Below are 22,128 nucleotides of genomic sequence, written 5' to 3'. Positions count from 1 at the left end.
CCAAAATGTTGTGAAACAGTCCTATAGTGAAATGACTTGATGCCAAAAAATTCAAAATTTCAAAAGAATATTTAATGAATTTCAGTCATCACTTTTATAGTTTATCACTGTATGTGTAAGTGTGTCTTTGCATTGACCAAAATGATGGCAAGAAATGTATTAAAACAGGAAAGTATTAATAGGACAGAATAAGTGTCAAATCCTTTATTGTTCTTTCAACTGGCCAAAGACCCCAATAAGACATTAATAACAAGAATATATACTTTTACAATCGCATTAAAACATTTACACTTTTTTATCTTTAATTAAGACTTGTCCAATATTCCCATCACACTATGGAAGGAAGAGTAATTGTATGTATGAACTGAATTAGAAGAAAAAGAAGAAGAAGAAGAAAAAAACCTTCGAGGACCAGGGGCAGAATCAATGAATCACTTCACATTAGTAAACATTTTGTGCTGAACGTACAGCGACACACATCTGAGAGGCCAGTCGTAGCTATACACATTAATGCCTTGTCCTATTTCGCACATAGCATTTCAGGCTGCTGGTCACACAGGGTGTTTCCATGAACTTTGGTTACGGTTTGGCCGAAACTGTGTCCTTTTAAGTGGAAGTAAAGAGAGACGGAGAATATAACTCATAACCAAATTCAGTTTTTAGTGTCAAGACAAAAAAATATGTAACTACTCCTTCAGTAGCTCCACCAATTAGCAAAACATGTAATTACTTTAACACACATGCACCTCATTAAAGGCATTAATCATCAGTTATCAACGTGCTAAATTAGTGATTTCTCTTCTTGCTGTTTAGGTCACAGCGCAGTCACAATTTCATCTGAACAACCATGAATTCCCGACAAAGGAGCAAGCAAACATGTTAGCAGTCTTAGTTTTTTTTATGTATACATACACAGTACACAGTGTACACATGTAAAGGCACCATACAATTTAATTGTATATAGACTCAGTGAATTGTCAAGTTAAGACTCGTATCAAAAGAACCTGTAAGGACTCTGGTAGCTGATTCAGCATAATTTACTTTTTTAATTACACAAGTACTACGATACAGTACTGCCACATACTCACCACTGCATGCTTCATATTTTGAATAAAAATGTAATGAGGCCACAAGCCATTTCGTAATGTGCCGCTGCCCAATGCCTCGTTAAGATGCTTCACAGTTTAAAAGTTGGAAAAAAAGGGCGAAGCGGTTATGCCCCCCTGAACAGCTGGGCAAAACAGCAAAACAAAACAAAAGAGCGCTCTGAAGAATTAAAGGTGCACTATGCCACATTGGGTGTGTCAGAGAAGTGAACATTTTCTAAGGTATTTTTCTCATAACTGAATAAACATACTGTAGGCTCTGCAAATGCAAACAAATCCCGTCCCCTGAAACTGCATAGTGCACGGTTAAATTAAGAGTGCTCCGTTTATAAAAAAAAAAGGGTAAATTACGCTTTCAATCAGCAGTGATGGCAGACAAACCGGGGGACAGTTCCAAAAACAAGGGGCTTCTACAGTATCTGTACCAGCTGCTTTCTGATAACACTGTCTAGTTCTGTCATTTTTCTCCTGCAGTGTTTTGTCCCTGGCTGATACAATGTGCCTCAGGGTGCTTTTTTTGTTTCCCCCTTCCCTCCTCCCAAACTTTTGATAAGCACTCAGGCTGACTTAGATACCACACAAGAAATGAAAAACTCTGTTATTCAATTAGTAATATCTGCCCAAACATCAGGCACTGTAATCTGACTCAAACTGTCTGTAGGGCTGGTGGTGTATTTGAGATTCTCTTGAGACAGCACTATGCGGCCTCATAGGATGAATTACCCTACACTTTAGTGTAGAGCACTATATGAATTGACTTAAATATTATTTTTTTTCTAATAAAGGTCTGCAGTAGCTCTCTCATTAGTCTCTCTTAAAGCACACACAGGCCGTAGTAAGTAAGATAAATTCTCACTAAGTGATCTAGGCCTTTGTTGTTGTTATTTACTTTGAGCAAAAACACACATTTTTTAGCCCCGTTATTAGTATTTTGGTTAGGGTAATAGCTGTTTGGGTTCCATTAGAAATACTTAGCCTCACACCTATACTTCTGTTTATATTGTCCTCAGGTTCACTGCTAACCGGATGCTAGTTCTTAGATAGATTTTAAGACTTCCTGAGTTATCTAGTGTTATGACTTAGCACCGGTTTCAGTCGAGGCATTATAATTATACATCATCAATCACACAGTACCATGTAACATTTACAGAGATTGTTTGAGTTAGTTTAGACTTCTAAAACTGACAGAAATGTTGATAGCATGGGGTCAAGTCCTTAAAGACTGAATTTGACTTAAATTTGCTTCAAAAGGTGAACACTTTTACTGTCTAACCCAGAGCGGGTAGCAAAATGTGTGGTCGAAATTCATGTCAGCAGCACCTCTTCGATATCTTTGATACAGATTGTAAACCATTCTTACAAAGAAACATTGTAAAAATTTATCCATGACAGCTATTTCCATTAAAATCACAGTTATAATATGAATACAATTGTTATTTGATTTGATTGGAGATACCTTTCAAGCAGTTCGTGCTTAAACAGCTGCACCTGTATGTAAAAAGAAAAGCCTAATTCTCCAACCAGTGTTTTTTCCGCTCTGTTTTCACGCGTGTGGTCCTTCTCAATCGTAGATGCCCTTGATGCGTTTGTTCTGGGGGTCAAATGGAGTTTTGAGGTGGGCCGTGGCCTTGAACGTCTCTCCCATCCTCTCCAGGGTGAAGTCGCCGGTCTTTATGAAATCGGCACTCACCTGATGGAAGACAAGAAAGAAAGAAAAAATGAGAAAAGGACAAGAGAATGATAAGCAAACAGAAGAGAGCGGGGGGGGGAGGGGGATTAAAACAGAGAGTGGAAATGAGATGACCAATTAATCCACAGTCTTTGTTTAAAAAAATAGAAAATAGAGGTCTGAACTGGGACGTCACTTCACAACGGACAATTTCATATCTGACAGACGAGGACGGCGCAGGAGTTATAAAACACTGAGAGCAATTAAATCACTCATGAGTCAATGTCAGCTCCTGCCTAACCCACAGGGGCTGACTTCCACTGAGTGACTGACTGCCCTGTTCCCTCCCTGCAGCTTTGCCACACTGATCTGTCACTCTCTGTCTCAGTTTCCCTCTGTCACACACACAGAGCTCTCTCTCTATCTCTCACTATCTCTCTCCAACACTTACTATTTTCGACATCCTTGTTGATAGCTTTAGAGGTAACAATGCTGTGGTCAAAGGCTCTATCCAAATGACAACCGGTACAAAGCTGCCTTTACTCAGGTCAGAATGCCTTCAGCCATACAAAGTTGCAACAAAGGAACACTGTAGACAACATTTTAGGTAGGATGGACACGTTATAACACCTTGACGTTGACCGAAGGCCATGTACCGAAAAAAAGGCTTCATAATCAACCTGAATGCGATTCTAAAGAACACTTGTTGTCAAAATCACTTTGTCAAAATCGTTGAAGATCTCCTCACGATCCGCTACCTGTCTGTACCTGTGCCTCAAATGACAGGAGATTAAAAGTCTATAGCTGCTGTTTCACTGTGACTTGAATAAGGAAAATAAACCGATCATGCTGTGTAAAAAATACAGAAATACACAAAAAGGAAAGGAAGAAAAAGGAAGACAATTCTCACTCACTCACTCACTGACAGACAGACTTCTGCTGAAGCCTGTGATGTGATTGAAGGGGATGTGCTCTAAAACATTGAGTGACAGGAGACTAGATGCCATTGACCTGTGTGTGCCTGTGTGTGTCTTTGTGTGCACATGTGTCCGTATTAGTGCGAGTGCATTTCCGAACTGCAGTGCTCCACAAAGCCAAAGGGTCAGTGTGCTTTGTTTTGTAAGTCCTCACTCTGTGATGGATGTTAAACAAATGAACGCACATACACAAGCCACCACACACACACACACACACTTAGACAGTATGCGTGTATATCGAGCGAATACACTCATCAATACGGATCTAAATCACAAAAGCTTGGTTTCTATCTTTAAGAATCTAAAAAAAGTGGTCTCTGCCTTGGAGCACGCCACTTCAACCAATGACATTTTGTTGTGTCTGTCTGGCTGCTTCAGTCATCCCGTTTGATGTTCCATCTGTTTTTTCGGAGTGCGTCTGTGTTATTATCAGAGAGCCACACACAGAAAAAGCTAAATGCTAGCCAACAAAACCTATTATCCATTGTTTATTTCAAATTTCAATTCTGAAAGATAGAAACCAAGCTTTTGTGATTTAGATTCATATTGATGAGTGTATTCGCTCGTTATACATGCATACTGTCTGAGTGTGTGTGTGTGTGTGGTGGCTTGTGTGTGTGCGTTCATTTGTTTAACATCCATCACAGAGTGAGGACTTACAAAACAAAGCACACTGACCCTTTATGGAGCACTGCAGTTCGGAAATGTCAATTTTGAGTATTGGGACCTCAAAAGGTATAAAGAGACCTACTGTATGTACCTACTGGGGCTCACATTCATGGATGCAAAAACACAACCACACAAATGCAGAAACAAATTGTAGATTCAAAATGTTTTCATAAAGGCGCATTATGCGGTTTCAGGGGAGGAGTATTTGTTTTCATTTGCAGAGCTTGTAGTTAGTTTACAAAGCATCTTCTGCACATGTAATTCTTAGTATTGAATAATTTTATCATAAATCAAAACTAAATTATTTTGAGGCACAGGGAACCAAACGTAAGAATAGAATATATTTGTACACAAAACTTTGGGCCCTGTTGCTGTAAACAACGACAGTGAAACAGTTACTTTTCAGGTAGCTTTCTAACTTAAAACAGTGTTCCAGGGATCCAAATTTCCTCTTAGGAAAGTTGCTTTACTCAGATATGGGAATGCACGTTATTTTTCACTTCTCTGATACACCCGAAGTTACAAAGTGCTCCTTTAAGTTTTACAGAAGTCTCAAATTGAATATGAGTGGAATTAAACACAAAATGTTTCAGAATATGCGACAAAAGGGACAATATGACGACCGACTATAAGTGTTAAGTGTTTTATAAGGCCATTACCACTCCTCCATCAGGGTTGCGGATGTATCCATAGCCGATAGTTTTGTCAATGAAGAAGCCATACTCAGAACGTCGTAGGTGACCCACGGGAACACCGTTACGGTAAACGGCCTCCAGACCAAACATGGGTACTTTCCTGGTGGAGGGAGGGGGGAGAGAGAGAAAGAGACATAGAGAGAGCGACAGAGAGAGAGAGAGAGAGTAGTGTTTAACTACATTCAAACAACCGACATGCATGCACACACACACACAGCACAATCTACTTTTTTCTTCTTCTTTACAACCCAGAGCATATTTAAGAAGCATAGAAGTCTGCCAGCAAACTAACACACAAGATTCAATTAGAAACACAAACGCATGAATACACCACTACACAGACTCACATGGCTCTCGGGCCAAAACAGAATGTGCTGACTTTGAGGACATTTTCTCTTTCACATAAAAAAGCAGTGTTTTCAAATTTGCCGTGTTGGGCGCTTGTATCTCAAATACGTAAGCAGGCTAAGCAAAAATATTTGAAGTTTGACCATTATGCATTTTTTGGAGGATGGAAATAAGGAGTAAACATTAATAATTAGCAAACCACGCGTTCAGACAAAAATCTAGTAGAAAGAAATCAGCAAAATTTCCAAAGATTGAGTTTAAGCCTGTATTTCAAAAGGAGAATTCAATTAATATTCCATTTAACCACTTTACCATACATGGTTACTCTGTTGTCTGTGTAAGACCATTCTCTAAGTAATTGTGATATATGGTTAGGAATCTTTTTTGTTGAAGAAGTGGTCCAAGCTGTATTTTTCCGAGAACTGTTTTCTGTGTCTTCTCAGAAATGTACTGCAATGTTCCAAATCTTCTGTTGTAAAGAAAACGTGTTCATTTCTGGAATTGTTTCTCTGACTAGCTTCTTATCTCAGGCTTTACTGACTCGTCAATGGTGAAGCAGACAATGCGCCTCCTCAGTCCCTCCTGTTTCTGCTGCTCCAGCCTATCACGGCCCTGGAACGGGATGGAACTCTTCAGTTTACAGGTGAAGCCAAGCCCCGACTCCAAGGGGGTGTCATCTGGGCGCAGGTCAGCATGCCAATGTCTGTACCCTGATGACCAAGAGAGGAAGAGCGAAGACATTAGAAAAGAGGAGAAACATATAGATTGATATACTGTATATTAACAGGTGATATGTGCAGTATTCCTAAAAAGCCTGATGCAAAGTTAAAGCTGTACTAATCAATGATTAAAAATGAACAATGGGAAAAGAAGTGTGTGACAAACTCGATTTCTCAGTCACTCGCTGCTAATCGGCAAATAAACTTTTCGGGGATCCCATTACTGATAACCAATCAGAAGAGAGAACGCTACAAACCGGCACCCGTCTCACTGCCGGTGCACGACTGCACGTGCAGAGCGACAGATGGGTGAATGTGTATGCGCCTACAATGGCGGAGCAGGTAAAAATCGTTCCCAATGTCTGTTTTGATGGTTTTTATCATGTTTTATCACACTTATGGATCTAAGATGATACTAGATAACTCGCTGCTTGAAGACCGCAGTGCATTAATGTGGTGACATGGGGACGAGGGAGGGGACTGCTAACTGCAGTCACTGACAGGAAGTTAGCTAAACTGACCATTCCACTTACTGAACCTTAAAGAAAAACTATATACAAATAGCATTCTCTGCACTGATGGTCTCATTTGTTTTTACACGTCATTTAGATCATCAGAGGAAAAATTTGACTATTTCAGAAATATTTAAAAGTTCCTCGTAGCACCTTTTAATGTACTTATGACCTCTTGTTAAAAGTCACCTTTCTCTATGCTGAGTGAGTCGATGGCCCTGTAGCCTGAGTTGATGATGCCGTGCTTTGCGCCGGCTGCCATCACAGCATGGTAGACTGGGAGGCAGGAGTCTTTGGGAATGTGCAGCTCCCAGCCCAGCTCTCCCACAAACGACAGACGCATGGCTCGAACCTGGACCAGAGCGAGTAAGAAAGGGGGGGATTAGAGAAATGGAGAGTACACACACACAAACACACACACACACACACACACACACACACACACACACACAAATAAAACACGAAAACATCAGTAGAAGAATTGGAATAGGAGAGATGCAAGGGTAAGATAAAAGGTGCACAAAGAGGGAAACAGGGAAATTGTAATCTCCCTTTAGAAATGAATGTTTAAGTATCAAAAAGCGTTGAGGCCTGAAAGAGATTAAAAAACGCCTCTAGGCTTTAAAGATGTGGGAATGATGGAAGGTGAGTGTGGAGGGCGCGAGGCGACAGAATAGAGAAACAGTTGAGAGAAGTAGAAAGAGACAGGGGTGAAATGTACAAGAATGATTGAAAAGAAAATTGAGGAGAACAGGACTGGCCAAAAGCTAAGGAACAATTACCTGCAACTAGAATCAGTTTATCTCACAGTGGCAGTCCATGAAAACTGACAAGTGCATGTACTGAACAGTATGTATGCTGTCCAGTTTTCGCAGTTCCGAAACTTGCTTCTTTCTTTTTCTCCTAAATCTCTAGGATGCACAGACGTTAAACCCATAGCATGCTGCAGCCTCACTGTAATGTCCGGACACTGACTGGTGCACCTTTTAGTATGGCCGGACAAGTCACCCACCAATGCAGTTGCAATGCACCAGTCATGCAATGCAGTTTGCAACAACATATACTGTATATTCCCATTGGACATGCTTCATAGTTTTAATTTCATCAAACTTAAAGTGTTTGATATGATTACTGCTGAATTTTGATTATTTTTCCTTTCCACTTGCAGAATAGCACCCAGGTTGACAAGTAACAGTAGAGGAGAATGCATATTAGTATATACATAGTTCAACAAAGGAGGAAAGCCATGGAGAAAATAGTTTAAAGAGAGTTAAAAGAGTGAAAAATGATGGGATAAAACTCTCTCCAACAGTTCCCCCAGTGTGTACTGTGTGACAGCCAGGCCATCTGCTCTGCTAGGGCTCACCCTGGGCCCCATATGTACACCAAGAAACTCTGGGGAGGACAGCACATGTAGGCCTGCACTAATTCACCCCCCCCCCCACCATCCACACACACACACACACACACACACACACACACACACACCCAGACAGCACTGTCACTCATAAACTTACCAGGCAAATATCTAACGCAGACACACACCGAACAGACACAAGTACTAAAGGGCATATACATGAATTTATACGACATAACGGGCATGCCAGCACACCCGCTTTAACTGGTGAGGTGGGAGGGAGAGAGCGGGGGGTGTAATGAGCTACGAGGGGAGCAGAGGGCAGAGAGAGTGCTCTGTTCTCGCAGCAGTGCAGCCATTAAAATGTCACCCAGACAAGGCCAGCAACCAGCTGGAACAGCACAACACACACACACACACACACACACACACGCGCACACGCACACGCACACAGACACTGCACAAACACTGCTGCAGAGCTGTGAGAAGATACAGACCGCAATCACCAGGGCATTGCATAATTCATGCAAGAGTGGCTAAGATGAAGCGAGTGTGTGTGTGCTGTGGACATATGTGTCGCTGCGTGTGTGCCGGTGGTGCAACATGCTCTTCTTGATCGGAGGCCAGGGACAAGTGTAGAGGTCAAACCCTGAGAGGCCGAGGTGACGTCACCGTACTAACAGCATCACTGTTTGAGGACTGAGTGAAAACTACAGCTAGCTATGTTTGAATATATGGGCTCCCCAGTGCTTGAAGACAACAGGCAGCGCTATACACTTTGTTTTGAGCTTGGTGGTGTTAGACCTCATGGGAAAGAAGCAGAAAGGGAGAGAAGGTAGAAAGGAGGTAGAGGCCCTGAGGCGTGCCATCTTACCGAAACAAAGATCTACAATCTCTGTTGACTGAACCTTAAAATAATAAACGGGTTGCATTCCACAACATGTGGTTTGCATATGCTCTATTTAAATGACCTGCATTTTTTATTTATCTAGCACTGACAGGGTTATTTTGAGGCTCGCAAATGTACCACATCCAATTACTGCAGTTGAAGCACCAAGTCTGTATGTAAGTGTGTGTGTGTGTGTGTGTGTGTGTGTGTGTGTGTGTGTGTGTGTGTGTGCGTGCGTGTGTGTTCACCTGATGCCCTGCTGCGTTGACAACTTTGTGGGTAGAGAAGGGGAAAGCTTCGTTGCTCAGGTCTGTGTCCAACACCTCCTGCAGAACCTCCCGACTGCACATCAAGAGGAACACACAGAGACGTCACACACAGTGAAACGTGGGTCCATATATACAGTATATTTTGTATTCGCACATGTGCTACCGGTGTGGTTAAAAGGTACTGAATATGTTGAGAAAAGGGAAAAGAAATAATAAAAAAAGACCATATATGTTTCCATTTGCTGTAGAAATGCATCTGTCCTTCTCCCCACACACACACACACACTGTAAATCAATATTACATAAAGATGAGTCACCAGAGGACTAAGGACTAAGTTAAGCTTTGTTTTCTACGTGAATGTGTGTGAGTGGGCATGTAGAGGCCTTTTCTGAGAGATATTTTTGTCAACAGCGTGGCATGAAGCCAGCGTTTGAAGATATTTGTGGAAAGGTGCAGGTTACCTATTTGTGTACTGTACATGTTCATGCATCTATGTTTGTGTCTTCTTTTTTTCACTAAAAAGCAATTGATGTGGTCATAGTTGAATGTGTGTGCATTCTGGTATGGCAGCATGGGAGTAAAACTCTTCTAGCATATACAGTACATTTGTGCATGTCTGTGCTAGTATGATGCACAGGCTGATATTTTTCTTTTAGGCTGTCCTCCAATTTCTGTCCTCCCTTAAGCAGGGCTGTGTTCACTGAACTCCAGCACCCAAGAGCAAGGCCAATTAGCTATATATAATCAGTGAATGTGTGTGTGTGTGTGTGTGTGTGTGTGTGTGTGTGTGTGTGTGTGTGTGTGTGTGTGTGTGTGTGTGTGTGTGTGTGTGTATGAGGGAATCTTACAACTGCCAATTTGTACCCCTGACTTGCTACTTAAGTGTGGCTGTCAGCCGTGGATTAGAACACACACACACACACACACACACACACACACACACACACACACACACACACACACACACACACACACACACACACACACACACACACACGGTGGAGCATCTGCTTCCCCCTTCGGACCACGCTGTCAAGCCTTGTGAGAGAAAAGCAGCAAGTTTACCCCCCCGCCCCCATCTTTGGGATGGAAAAAAACTTGAGAAAAATGCATTTCCATAAATCGCTGTCATTTTCTCCTCCTCGAGCTTTAAAGAGATCCATGTGCTTCTTAAGAAAACAATAACCTAAACATTGGAGGGTCGATTTTTGGCAATTTCTCACTTGAGGCAGAAACAATGAGGAGTTCACAATCATTATGATGCTGTGCAGAGAGAGGCAACGAAGACGGCACACACACACACACACACGCACGCACGCACGCACGCGCACACACACACACACACACACACACACAGTCTGAGTTCACTTTGGATGCTCAAGAAAACTCAATGAGCTCTGTAATCAACAACATCCTATTGTGCGTTTGTGTGCCTGTGTGTTTGTTTGTATCAGAAAAAACACACACACACACACACACCCACACCCACACACACACACACACACATTAGGCCACACTGCTGCTAGTGACGCACTGATTCCTGGTTTGACGTAAGCTTTTAAAAGCGTAGAGGAACAGAACAATCTGAGAAAGAACGGGATAAGATCTACAGAGACACGGGGACTTAAGAGACAAGAAAGCCTCAAGGAGATGAAATTGACACAGCAGCCCACACAGAGAACCCCGCTGCTGCTGCTGCTCGCTAAGAAGCAAGAACAAAAGATGGAGGGAGCGGTGAGGCTGGGGAGGAGAGGAGGAGAGAGGGGGAAGAAAAAGATAGGTGGTGATGGTGGTGGGGAAGTTCAGAGAGAGAGAGAGACAGAGAGAGAGAGAGAGAGAGAGAGAGAGAGAGAGAGAGAGAGAGACAGAGACAGAGAAAGACAGAGAGAGAGAGAGAGAGAGAGAGAAAGGAGCTAAAGGTGGCCCATCTCTCTCTTTCTTTGAGCTAAAAGATCAAAGCAACAACGTAGGAAGCTAAGAAGAAAAGTGACAGGCTCCGACTACATCCAATGTCCTTAGAGGGATACAAATCAATGGAAGATAGATAGGTGTGATGGATGAATGGATGAGGTTAAAAATTAAACAAAAAAACATATACTGTGGCATTTTCCAGTTTCGGTTTCAGTTAGTGATTTTCAGAAAATTAACAAAAAATACCCTGAAGTTAGAAGGGAGAACACCATATGTATGAGGTAAAGCATATCCTTCAAATGGTACCATCAATGCAAAACGTGTGTGTGTGTGTGTGTGTGTGTGTGTGTGTGTGTGTGTGTGTGTGTTTTCAGAAGGCCTACATTACAAATCCAATACAAAGTCTAAATGGCCTACATTTTAGAATAACCCTTTGAGTAATCTAGTATTTGACAAGTCTACTAATAGTATAACTCAGTAATATCAGATCAACCAAACCAGGTCCAGACTTTTCCATTCAACCAGACAGAAACCATTCAGAGATATTGAATTGGACAATCTAGACTGTAATATAATGTTGAGCTTTGAGACTGAACCAAATTGTATGGCAAACTATCCAATTGTTGCATTAGAGGAAAAATAGCATGGTAGCAGGACCCCCAAAGTCAGAGGGTATAATAATCGTCTGGGTAACATTGACTGTCCGAACAAAATGTCTGTAACCCAAATCCATCCAAATAGATGTCGTGATTTGAGATGTTCAGAGACTTTTATGGTAAATATAAGGATCTCATCAGACTCTCTCTATTGGCAGATACTAGACAGGACTGGATGCAGGCCAACAATCATTTCATCAGGACATCATCTAGAGTCATTCCTAATATTTTTTTTACAAGATAAATTAAAACTTTGACCTGCCAAAGGAAAAGTCTGCAGATGTCCAAAGTCATAGGGACCATGATATATCTGTAAGTGTTGAAACGACCTACAGACTGACATTGCCACCCAATTCCATCCATTCAATCATAGGTTCATTTGAAACCATGTTGCAGGCATGAAGACAGCTTCAATGATCATGACCAAAGTATACAGCACAGTTTAAAGGTGCTGTAAGCGGAATGGTTCTTTTAGCTAACTTCCTGTCAGTTACTGCAGTTAGCAGTCCCCTCGCTCGTCCCTACGTCACCACATTAAAGCAGCAAGTTATCTAGCATCATCTCAGATCCATAAGTGTGATAAAACATGATAAAAACCTTCAAAACAGACATTGGGAAGGATTTTTACCTGCTCCGCCATTGTAGGTGCACACACATTCAACCATCTGTTGCTCTGGCGTGCACCGGCAGTGAGACCATGGAGTGTATATACTATATATGAGTGAGACGAGTGTCAGTTTGTAGCGTTCTCTCTTCTGATTGGATAAAAATTTCGGGATACTCCAATAAGTTTATTTGCCGATTACATGACTGACTGAGAGATCGGTTTTATGAAACGCGCACATTATGTAAGTGATCACTGTATGAATAAAGAGCGATTTAACACTTATATTAACATAAATAAACCGCTTACTTCACCTTTAAGGCCAGTCTTCATCATTATCACTCACTCAGATGAAAGATAGATTTGAATTGACTTTATAGCATCATGAATCAGCCGAGGGCTACTCTGAAGCTTAGCTGAAAGATTACCCTTGAACGTCCCTGCTTCTGTAAACTGTTTTTCAATCCGTCCCCACACCCTCACTACCCTCAGGCATATGGCCACATCTTGACAATAGGCTCTTAACCTGCTAACGCTCTCTTATTGATCGAAACAGCTCGTCTTTTCAGTTTGAATGTGTCTTGGATGTGAACCTGCCTTTAGACCAATCGTTAAGCCCCTTTTTTATTCCTCTCCTCTTCACCTCTCCATGCCCTCTCTCTCACTCTCTTTTTTCTCCTTTTCTGACCTGCACACATACATCATGACAGTGACTACGTTTACATGCACAGTAATGCGCCGTTATTAACCCGGTCATAAACAGTGTTGGGAATAACGCCGTTATTTTAAACGGCGTTAGGTAACACCGTTCTTTTTTCAGTAACGGGGTAATAATTACTTTTTCCATCGTTACAACGCCGCTATCGTTACCGAACGTTAAATGCGGTGCGTTACTATGAATTGATTGAATAAACTGTGTAATCCGAACGCACCCCTGGCTCCATACTACACAAACTGCTAGTGAGGAGACCAGTGTGTTTTAAGTTGTGTTTTATTCAGTGTGGATGACATTATAACTGTCAGTTAGCGCCGTCACGTCAGTCAGCCGGAGCGCCTGTTTAGTGAAGTTTCTTTTTCTTTCTCTCTCTGTTGTGTGAGCGTGCAAGTTGCCGCAGTAACCACTTATCAATCCACGGTTGAAACGTGCTTTCCCTGAGTTTGTTTGAATCGCCCTTGTGAGTAAGTGCATGGAGTTTCCCGATCTCTATAAATTATAATTTATGCACGTTATTAAACGGCCGTGATTCGCCGGTTGCAACAGCTGTTTAGCGTGTCATCACGAGCCAAATATTGCTATTGTTCTTTTCCTGGGATCTGTATGCTGCTGTGCATGTTAAAGAAGGAAATAACCATAGGATAAATCCTTACTCCTCCTCCCATGCTTCATAGTCTGACGTTTTTGGCCTTAAGTGGTGTTTTAGCCGACACCCCTGAAGTGAATCCAGTGATATAGCAGATCAGCACGGTACATTCAGCAGTTTCCTCTACCACTTTTGTTGAGAACAAAATACTTGAAGTGCAGGATAAACCTCTTGCTGTCTGTTGATGTGCAATACATATTGAAGGTTATGTAGCCTACAAGTAGGCCTACCTGTCTCTTCTACTCATTTCAACTGACTTGTGAAAACTGCTCAGAAAAATCAAAATTGACAACTTTTATTTTTTTTACAGTAGGCTAACCCAAATAGTTACTTTCCCTGGTAACTAGTTACTTCTATTATAAAGTAATTCAGTTACTAACTCAGTTACTTTTTGGAACAAGTAGTGAGTAACTATAACTAATTACTTTTTCAAAGTAACGTTCCCAACACTGGTCATAAGGTCTTATTCCGACTAAGATATCGCCATGTAAACAGCAGTTCTTGCTCACCTTAACCAGAATAAGGTCATATTCCGAGTAAGCCTTAATCAATCATAAGACAGCTGGAGTATTACGAACTTACACCTTAATCATAATAAATATTCCGACCAGAGTAATTGCTGCATTTTTCGGCATTTGCCGCAGTTTGCGACCCATGCCCTGGTTTATGGCTGTTAAACTAGAGTGTGTAAGCATGCAAGAAGGCTCATGCAAGGCAAAGATAGTGACATAAAGAATGTTAATTTTCCTTGGTTGGGATGGGAATTGTTACAGAGAAACAAAATGCGCTGACGTCAGACGCTGATGACGCTTCTACCACATAATTTTATAGACAGAATATTCAGAACATGCTGATTGACATGTAAATGTGAATATCCCTGAAACTGGTGCGCATGTAAACACCTTATTTGGAATATTGTCTTAACTGGAGTATGGACCTTAATAAAAAAAAATGCTGTGCATGTCAACGTGGTCAATGTCTGCATTCTTTCATAGCCCTCAGTTTGTTCTGTAACCCACCTCTTGGGTCCCTGGATGCTGATCATCCCCATGTCTTCAGAATGGTCCGTCATGTTGCAGCTGAAGCCTTGGTCCTGGAGAACTGTTTTAATGTGGTTCCAGTTGTGTTCTGCCACCCCGCCTCCGATGGCCAGGTAGTAAGCATCACCTGGGAGGGGGAAGAAAAGAAGCAAACCGGTGATTACTACGAGAGAATACCTTCACTTAGAACATCAAATTGACAACCATAGAACATACATTGACGACGTACAACAAAAGAAAGGATGACAGGGAGGTAAGTTAAGTTGAATCAGTCCTGTTACCTTGGACTACAGGTGTGCAGATATATTTAAAAGAAGTGGTTGCACATTCTATCGAGCACGGGTAACTTTTATACATCACACATGGCCACTTAATTGCTGCTTCAAACTGGAGACTCTGAGGTTCTGAACTTCCCCACAACCTTGCTCTCTTCATTCATTATTTTCTGGAGAAGTTTTCACTTTCTTAATGCATATTATAAATGAGGAAAAACCTGGTTGATGAGGACACACATAGAAAAAGTAGGTTAAATGGCTGAACAACTGAGACACACTATAGATCAGTATATAGATGATTTATACTCAAAAGAAGAAATGAATAGCAACAAGTAGCCGAGTAGGTTGATAGATAATAGATTTCAAAACAAATATAAGGACATTCTAAATTGAAAACAAAATAATTATAGATAAGAATTGAATGATAGGTAGACAGGGAGACAGAAAATAAATAGAACAGAGCACAACATTAATACATCTATTATAAGATGCAACAGAATGACAGATATATCCAGAGGCAGATAAACTTAAAAGGATAAACAGAGAGAGAGAGAGACAGCAATACATACATATAAAAACAGCACACACACACACAAACACACACTCTGTCTCTTTAGTTTTCTCACCGTTGGACTCCGGCGCCAGGGGCAGGTTGGCAGCACCAGGCTCCAGTCTGCTCACAGTCAGGTCGGCCTCCGCCCCTCCTCTCTTATTCAGCATGCAGGTGTACACAGTGGAGCCTGAACACACAAACACATTTCACATTAACAATTCATTCTCGTGGCAGACTTTGTGGGCCAATTTAATGTGTGCAGTCTCTTGGAACGGATAAAAAAAAAATGAACCCGAAAACATGAGGTCACTCTACTGTTTGTAACCGACTCTTTTGATACTAATCCAGCTTGTGAGCTTTTGTGTGTGTGTGTGTGTGTGTGTGTGTGTGCCCTGCCCCGCATGAATACAAAGTAATTTTTAATTACACTCAGACAACTTTCAAAAAAGGGTCAACCACTATCATTCCCTGCCTCCAGGGAATAGACTCGCCCCGACGACATGTGAACAACAGCTTTTTGTAAAGTAGTTGTTTAAATATAAGCCCACAGAAAACGATTGCAGAGAAGGTCACTTAAGAATATCCATTACGAGAACCCCATTAGAATAATTTAAAGTCTGTATCTTAACGCAGATGACAAAATAATAACAGTTCCGCCATTCTTCTTGTTGGCTGCAGTTGGCAAGGGAATATATGAAGCTGTCCCCTCCCGTCATCTCTCATATGACTGATGTTAAAGTCTCATTCTGTCACTGGCATTAAAGTAAAGTGTGTGTGTAAATGTGTTAGCCAAGCATCAATCGGCCCTGCCAAGTCGTTTAAATATTTGTCAGAGCAAGTGTGGGATCGCTGTAATTGCTGTATATTGAGAACCGGGAGCAAGAAAAAGGGAGAGCGAGTCTTTAGCAAAAGCAATGTTGAAGGATGATGTGTCATATGCCAAAGTCAAGAAAAAAGGAAAGCTTTTGAAAATGCTACCTTTTCGTAGGTGGGGTGAGATTTGGCTGTCATACAGAGCGGAGGAGAGGAGGAGAGTGGAAGTAGATGTTAGAAGAGAAAAAGCAATCAATCAAGCGGCCCACAGAAAATCTAAGGGTATCACACACAGGTAAACACATTTCCCTGGTGTGTGTTATTGCAGTGATTCAGGATTGCACTTCAATTGGATGGTCTAACAAGAGACGGACTAAAAAAAAAGAAGAAAAAGACTATTACCTTGCAGTCCCTAAGCAGGAGTCAGGCTTACATCTTTAGTGACATCATTACCTAGCCTAGTCTGAAGACTTTTCTGTTTCCATTTTAACCTGTACTTTTTATTCTATTTAAATGTTTTGCTTCTTTTCATTCGCTTTTAAATGTCTTCTAATGTGTTTTATGTATTTTAATCTTGCCCCTGTAAAGCACTTTGAATGGCCTTGTGTTTGAATTGTGCTATATAAATAAACTTGCCTTGCCTTGCCTTGCCTATACTGTATAATTGCTTGTATGGAAGGCTAGTCTACCACATATTATCTTCAGATTGCCCCCTAGGATCTACTGTATATGTACACTATGGTTTGAGAAGCGATCTGTATACAAACAATATGTGTTATATTAATAAATTGATTGATTGATATTCCGCTTAACTTTGATAATCATGCATATTTCACAAGGTAGTTATGCCTATTAATAACTCTTGTTGCCCCATAGTGTCAACCTACAGCACCCAACTATTTACTTAAATCAGTGTTTGATCATTTTGTTATATCTTCTGTGAAGTTAGTTTGTCTATGTCTAATGTCTATTTATATAAAAAAATGTCAGTTCCTTCCCGCGGGTATTTGCTTGAGGAAGACATAACGTTGTCAAAAGTGACGCTAATAAAACTAAAGGGAACTTTGATTCAAGTGAAATCTTTGTATTGCAATGGATCCTAAACATCCCATAATTCAAACAATAGGCCTGGTAAAATCCTCTCCACACATCCAGTTAAGTAACACGTGTGACACTATACTACAGTTTAACAGTCTTCGTGGCACTCCCAACAGACAAGTAAAGCTGCCTTCATTGGACCTCTGCCCCATTTTTACATCTGTACAACACCTGAAAGAAAGCAATGATGCCGGTTCGCATATAAGTTAACCTCGTCACCACCATCCAACAGAGCATCAGAGAGACTATATAAGCGTTAGTGGTATTTTGAGATTTTTAGTGCCCATGTCTCGGTATCTTGTTTGTTCGCTCTGTATCTGCCCTCTTCATTCTGCCAGTCTTCTCTCCCGTCTGTCTTTGTCTGGGCATTCATGTACATGTGTGTGCAAGTGTGTGTGTGTGTATGTGTGTGTGTGTGTGTGTGTGTGTGTGTGTGTGTGTGTGCGTGCCCATGTTGCGGCAGACTGACCTGGCTTCTTGTTGACATCAGCGGTGAACAGCCAATCAGCCGCCTTCTTGGCATCTGGTCCAGTCAGATAGAACTTTCCGAAGTAGGACATGTTAAACACGGCTACACCGTGTCTACACGAGAGGCACTCGCTCTTGAGCTGGATAAAAGAAAAAGAAAAACACACGCACAATACACCCATCCAATTAACACAGTCCCTGACATTAAATAAACGTGTCTTTTTTTGTCTCTCTGCCAAACATGGCACAGTGACTGTATTTTATTTGGAGCCAGATCATCATACATCACAAACTGTGAGATTGAAGGGAGAACTAATAGAGAGATTTTTGACGTCAAGGTTGGCAATTCTCCCCGAGTGACTTTGGCGCGCACTTTATGCACCATGAACCTCCCTGGCTGTCCTATCATCACTCTCAGTTATCCATAATCGTTATTTCTCACGAGGACACGTGTTCCCTATCCTCATGGGAGCCCTCAGATAGCATTCCAACACATCTGGTGAGCATGAGGGTTTTTTTTAGGCCCATAGCTGTTTGACAAAAATAGTAAGTTGCATGTAATATAATAGCAAAGTCCTACTAAAATAACACACATAAACAGTTCTAATAAATTCACACATACACACTTTTACATTTGGTTTCTTACCGCCTCATGATGTGGAGGGAAGCCAAAGGTGTACTCTTCGCCCAGCAGTTCCTGGTATTTGTAGTTCACGTTCTTTTTAGTGTCGTAAGCCCCGTAGTAATCGTAGTCTTTAACCTTTGAGAGAATAAAAAGACAAAATGAATAGTTACAGGCCAATTGATTGAATTGGACAAAGAAGTGATGGGCCAGACACTGTATCAATGTTGTCCATGATTGCCAGTGTAACTGTTCCAATAGTCTCTATCCAAAGAATTAGCATCATAATTGTTTACGACTTTCCAGGCTTGCCTTTTGTCGATACTTGAATGTAAATAAATCATTGGTGTGTGTGTGTGTGCTTGTGTACAGGATATAAGTGTTGTGCGTGCGTGTGTGTGTGTGTGTGTGTGTGTGTGTGCGTGCGTGTGTGTGTGTGTGTGTGTGTGCGTGCGGGTGTGTGTGTGTGTGTGTGTGTCTTACAGGAGCGGGCCCAGTAGTGTTGAACCAGCCGGGTCTTTCCCAGCCATGTCTCTCCTGGAACACACAGCCCTGCTCTGTCAGCACCTGCGACAAACGATCACACAAACACAAACCAAGAGATCATTCACTGTTTGTTGTTCACTTTGACATTGTTGCATGTAAACATACAGAGAAATATATAAGACATCTGGATGTTTTTGATGAGTGTTACTCAGGGGCATTTTGGATTGCATTTAAACAGCACTACTTTATGTTTTGTGGCCAGGAGAACACGCTCCAAGTAAAACCCTGACATATTTTCACTATATAAAGTTGTTATGTGGATTATTGCTTGCAAATGATAAAGTGCAAGGCAATCGTAGATGGAAGGAATTGATTCAAAGTGATGGCAAAAACCTGCTTGTGGCACATTTCTTGACCAGTGTAAGAAAATAAGATATTTCAGTGCTCACCATTCTCCCTATCAAATCTGACAGTGGCGTAGGTATGATCTGCTAAGCTATCCTCCTAGCGGGCAGTTAGCCGTCTCTTGCCAAAGCTTCCCACAACGAGCTATATTTACCATCTGCGCTACTGGGGTGGAGAAAGCGTGTGAGTGTCAGAGATGGCCTGTTTGAGATAATCCCTTCTTGCCTCCTGGAGAAGACAGTCTCATTATTTGCACAGGGACAGTTTCCTTGGCGGATCAAACCCCTTAAGTACCTCCGAGCCGTAACACATGCAGTTCTGATGAGGAGTAAGAGCCTGTATTGTGACCAGAAGCCCATTTAAAAAATAATAATTAGACTATTTCAGGTTTTTCCACACCTCTTCTCTCTGCCAGCCCTACATTTATCTGAGGCTCCCCAACAGTAGGAAGTTGCTAGGTGATGGCCCTCCATGAACAATTAGCAGGGGTCTAATGGGCTTGCAGACGAGGGTTGGACCACGCAGTCTCACAGGGACTATGCTCTCCTTCCAGCTGCACTCTGTCTTACCTGAGAGCAGCTATTTGTGTCTTTTCAGTGCTCCATAGGGTAGCTGGCTATCACTAAATCTGGTAACATAATTACATAGAACATACCATGAAAAGAAAATAATCTGGGGGCGCCCTTAGCTCAGTTGGTAGGGCGTCCACCCCCCCCCCCGGGCTGGGCCCAGCAGCAGACCCGGGTTCGATTCCCGCCCGCGGTCGTACTCTGCATGAGAACGACCGCTGCCCCATTTCACCTTTGTCTCTTTGCACTATCAAATGAAGCATAAAAATGCCCAAAAAAAAATCTTAGAAAAAAAAAATCTGCGCTTGTTATCATGCAGATGAGGGAATGTTGTGCAAGCTGTAATAATGGAATTGAGTCTCGGTACTGTTTTGTAGACAAGGACACTAGATCTGAAAATAACACTGCCATGATGAAGCAATATATTAGTTCTAGCATCAAATATGTTTTATATCAGTTAAGATAGATTTTCCCTTAAAATGGTAAAGTGAATATTCTAGACTGAAGTCTCAAGTTGCAAGCGTTCTATAAATATTTGTGGGGAGAGAGTTGTGCACTGCACTGGAACACAGAAGTGCAGCGAAATCTGGCCTTGTTGAGAATTTATGCAGACAGTGGCGTATATGAAAGAAAAGGTGTTCTGATGCACATCACACTTCACTGGTGTGCTCTCTTAAGAGAGGTATAGCTCTATTTATACGACCTATAGTGATACACTGGGAAAGCGGTATCTGCATTTTGTTATGCTTTAAAATTTTCACCATATAATTTGTGGATTAAATTTGACACTTTACACTTATTTTCCTTAGAATAGAAAACAAATTGGGAAGTGTCTGCAAATGCTAACACATCAAGAAATGTATCACCATGACAGTAACCAAGGTTTTTGTGTGATGTGCATAGTGCAGAAAGAAATCCGGTAATAGTAAGTAAGGAGAAAAATGCAGTGTCCTACTGATGATGCACGTTAAAGTATCAAAAAAGAATAAGTTGAATTACATTGTTGGCATAACAAAATTCCTTTTTTAAATCTGATTTTCAAATAATATTCTTCTTTTGGCGAGATGTTTCTATATTTCTTCATAATGTGAAAAATTATTTTGAGGACATAAACCACTGACTGAAAAACATTTAATAAGTTAACATCCCTTCGTGCCTTTGCTCATTGAATACAACATATTTTTAAAAGAAGCACTTTGTGATTTCTGTTTAATTGAGCATGAAAGGGTTCCAGGGAAGCTGAATGAAACAAGCTTTTAAAAAGCAGTGATGACATGATCTAACAAAATACACTGACGACATAGTAGTTAAAGCAATTTATGTGAGCGTAATCTGTTCTGAAAGAATGCCTGCACGCGTGAGCAGGGCTAGAAATGACAACATGTAAAAAGGTAAATGAAGTCTGAAACAGAAAGCAAGACTAAGTGGCTCATTAATGCATAAAATATGGTGACCATTAAGACTTTGTGTCGGAGAGAGAAAGAGCAAGCTGAGAGAGAGAGATCCGAGACCAGAATACCGAAGCTAAGTGTATCATTTATAGTCATGCTGGCAAGGATCATATTAATAAATGTTGCTGCTGTGCTGGGGATAAGTTTCACACGCAAACAGCTGTCTGCATGAGACTGAATCAGCTATTTGCCTCTTGATTTGAGCAGAGAAGACAATCAGAGACAATCAGAGAAGACATTGAGGGTGACAAAGCATGTTTGTCTCTCTGTCACCCTCTCATTTAGGGTGACAAACATAAACTGAAGCTGTGTTCCAAATAGCATACTCTTTCTTTTTTCTATTCTACATACTACCATACAAATAAACTAGTTTGCATGCAGTAGGCATACAATTGGGAGATACTTTTACTTATTTATTTCATCATAAGATTGCGCCTTGATCTTGCCTCTTGCTTTTACATCCGTCGCATCCCCGGTTGTTTTCATACGAAGGCTCCGTCAATGTGACGTCAATTCCGGTGCGCACTGGATTGTGGGGCAGGATTGCCCAAATAGCATGCTGATTTCAACACTATAAATCTCGGCCGGATGTAGTAGACATCTGG

General features: G+C 41.4%; 1 protein-coding gene across 1 annotated transcript in view; it reads right to left on the bottom strand.

Moving 5' to 3' along the window:
- Window positions 1-189: 189 nt before the first annotated feature.
- The window catches only part of sardh (sarcosine dehydrogenase), a 44,737-nt gene continuing 22,798 nt past the window's right edge, over window positions 190-22,128 (bottom strand). The window contains exons 13-22 of the mRNA XM_080046211.1: window positions 19,096-19,179; window positions 18,637-18,750; window positions 17,992-18,130; window positions 15,685-15,798; window positions 14,763-14,910; window positions 9,190-9,283; window positions 6,885-7,047; window positions 6,006-6,174; window positions 5,081-5,216; window positions 190-2,796 (exon numbers count right to left, since the gene is read on the bottom strand). Coding sequence (XP_079902337.1) covers window positions 2,668-2,796; window positions 5,081-5,216; window positions 6,006-6,174; window positions 6,885-7,047; window positions 9,190-9,283; window positions 14,763-14,910; window positions 15,685-15,798; window positions 17,992-18,130; window positions 18,637-18,750; window positions 19,096-19,179 — 1,290 coding nt within the window. The 3' untranslated portion in view covers window positions 190-2,667. The remainder of the gene's footprint in view (window positions 2,797-5,080; window positions 5,217-6,005; window positions 6,175-6,884; window positions 7,048-9,189; window positions 9,284-14,762; window positions 14,911-15,684; window positions 15,799-17,991; window positions 18,131-18,636; window positions 18,751-19,095; window positions 19,180-22,128) is intronic.

Source organism: Ammodytes marinus (assembly GCF_949987685.1).
Source record: "Ammodytes marinus genome assembly, chromosome: 18".
Lineage (NCBI taxonomy): Eukaryota > Metazoa > Chordata > Actinopteri > Uranoscopiformes > Ammodytidae > Ammodytes > Ammodytes marinus.
The sequence above is the reverse complement of the archived record's forward strand: the minus strand, read 5'-3'. Positions and strand labels throughout refer to the sequence as shown.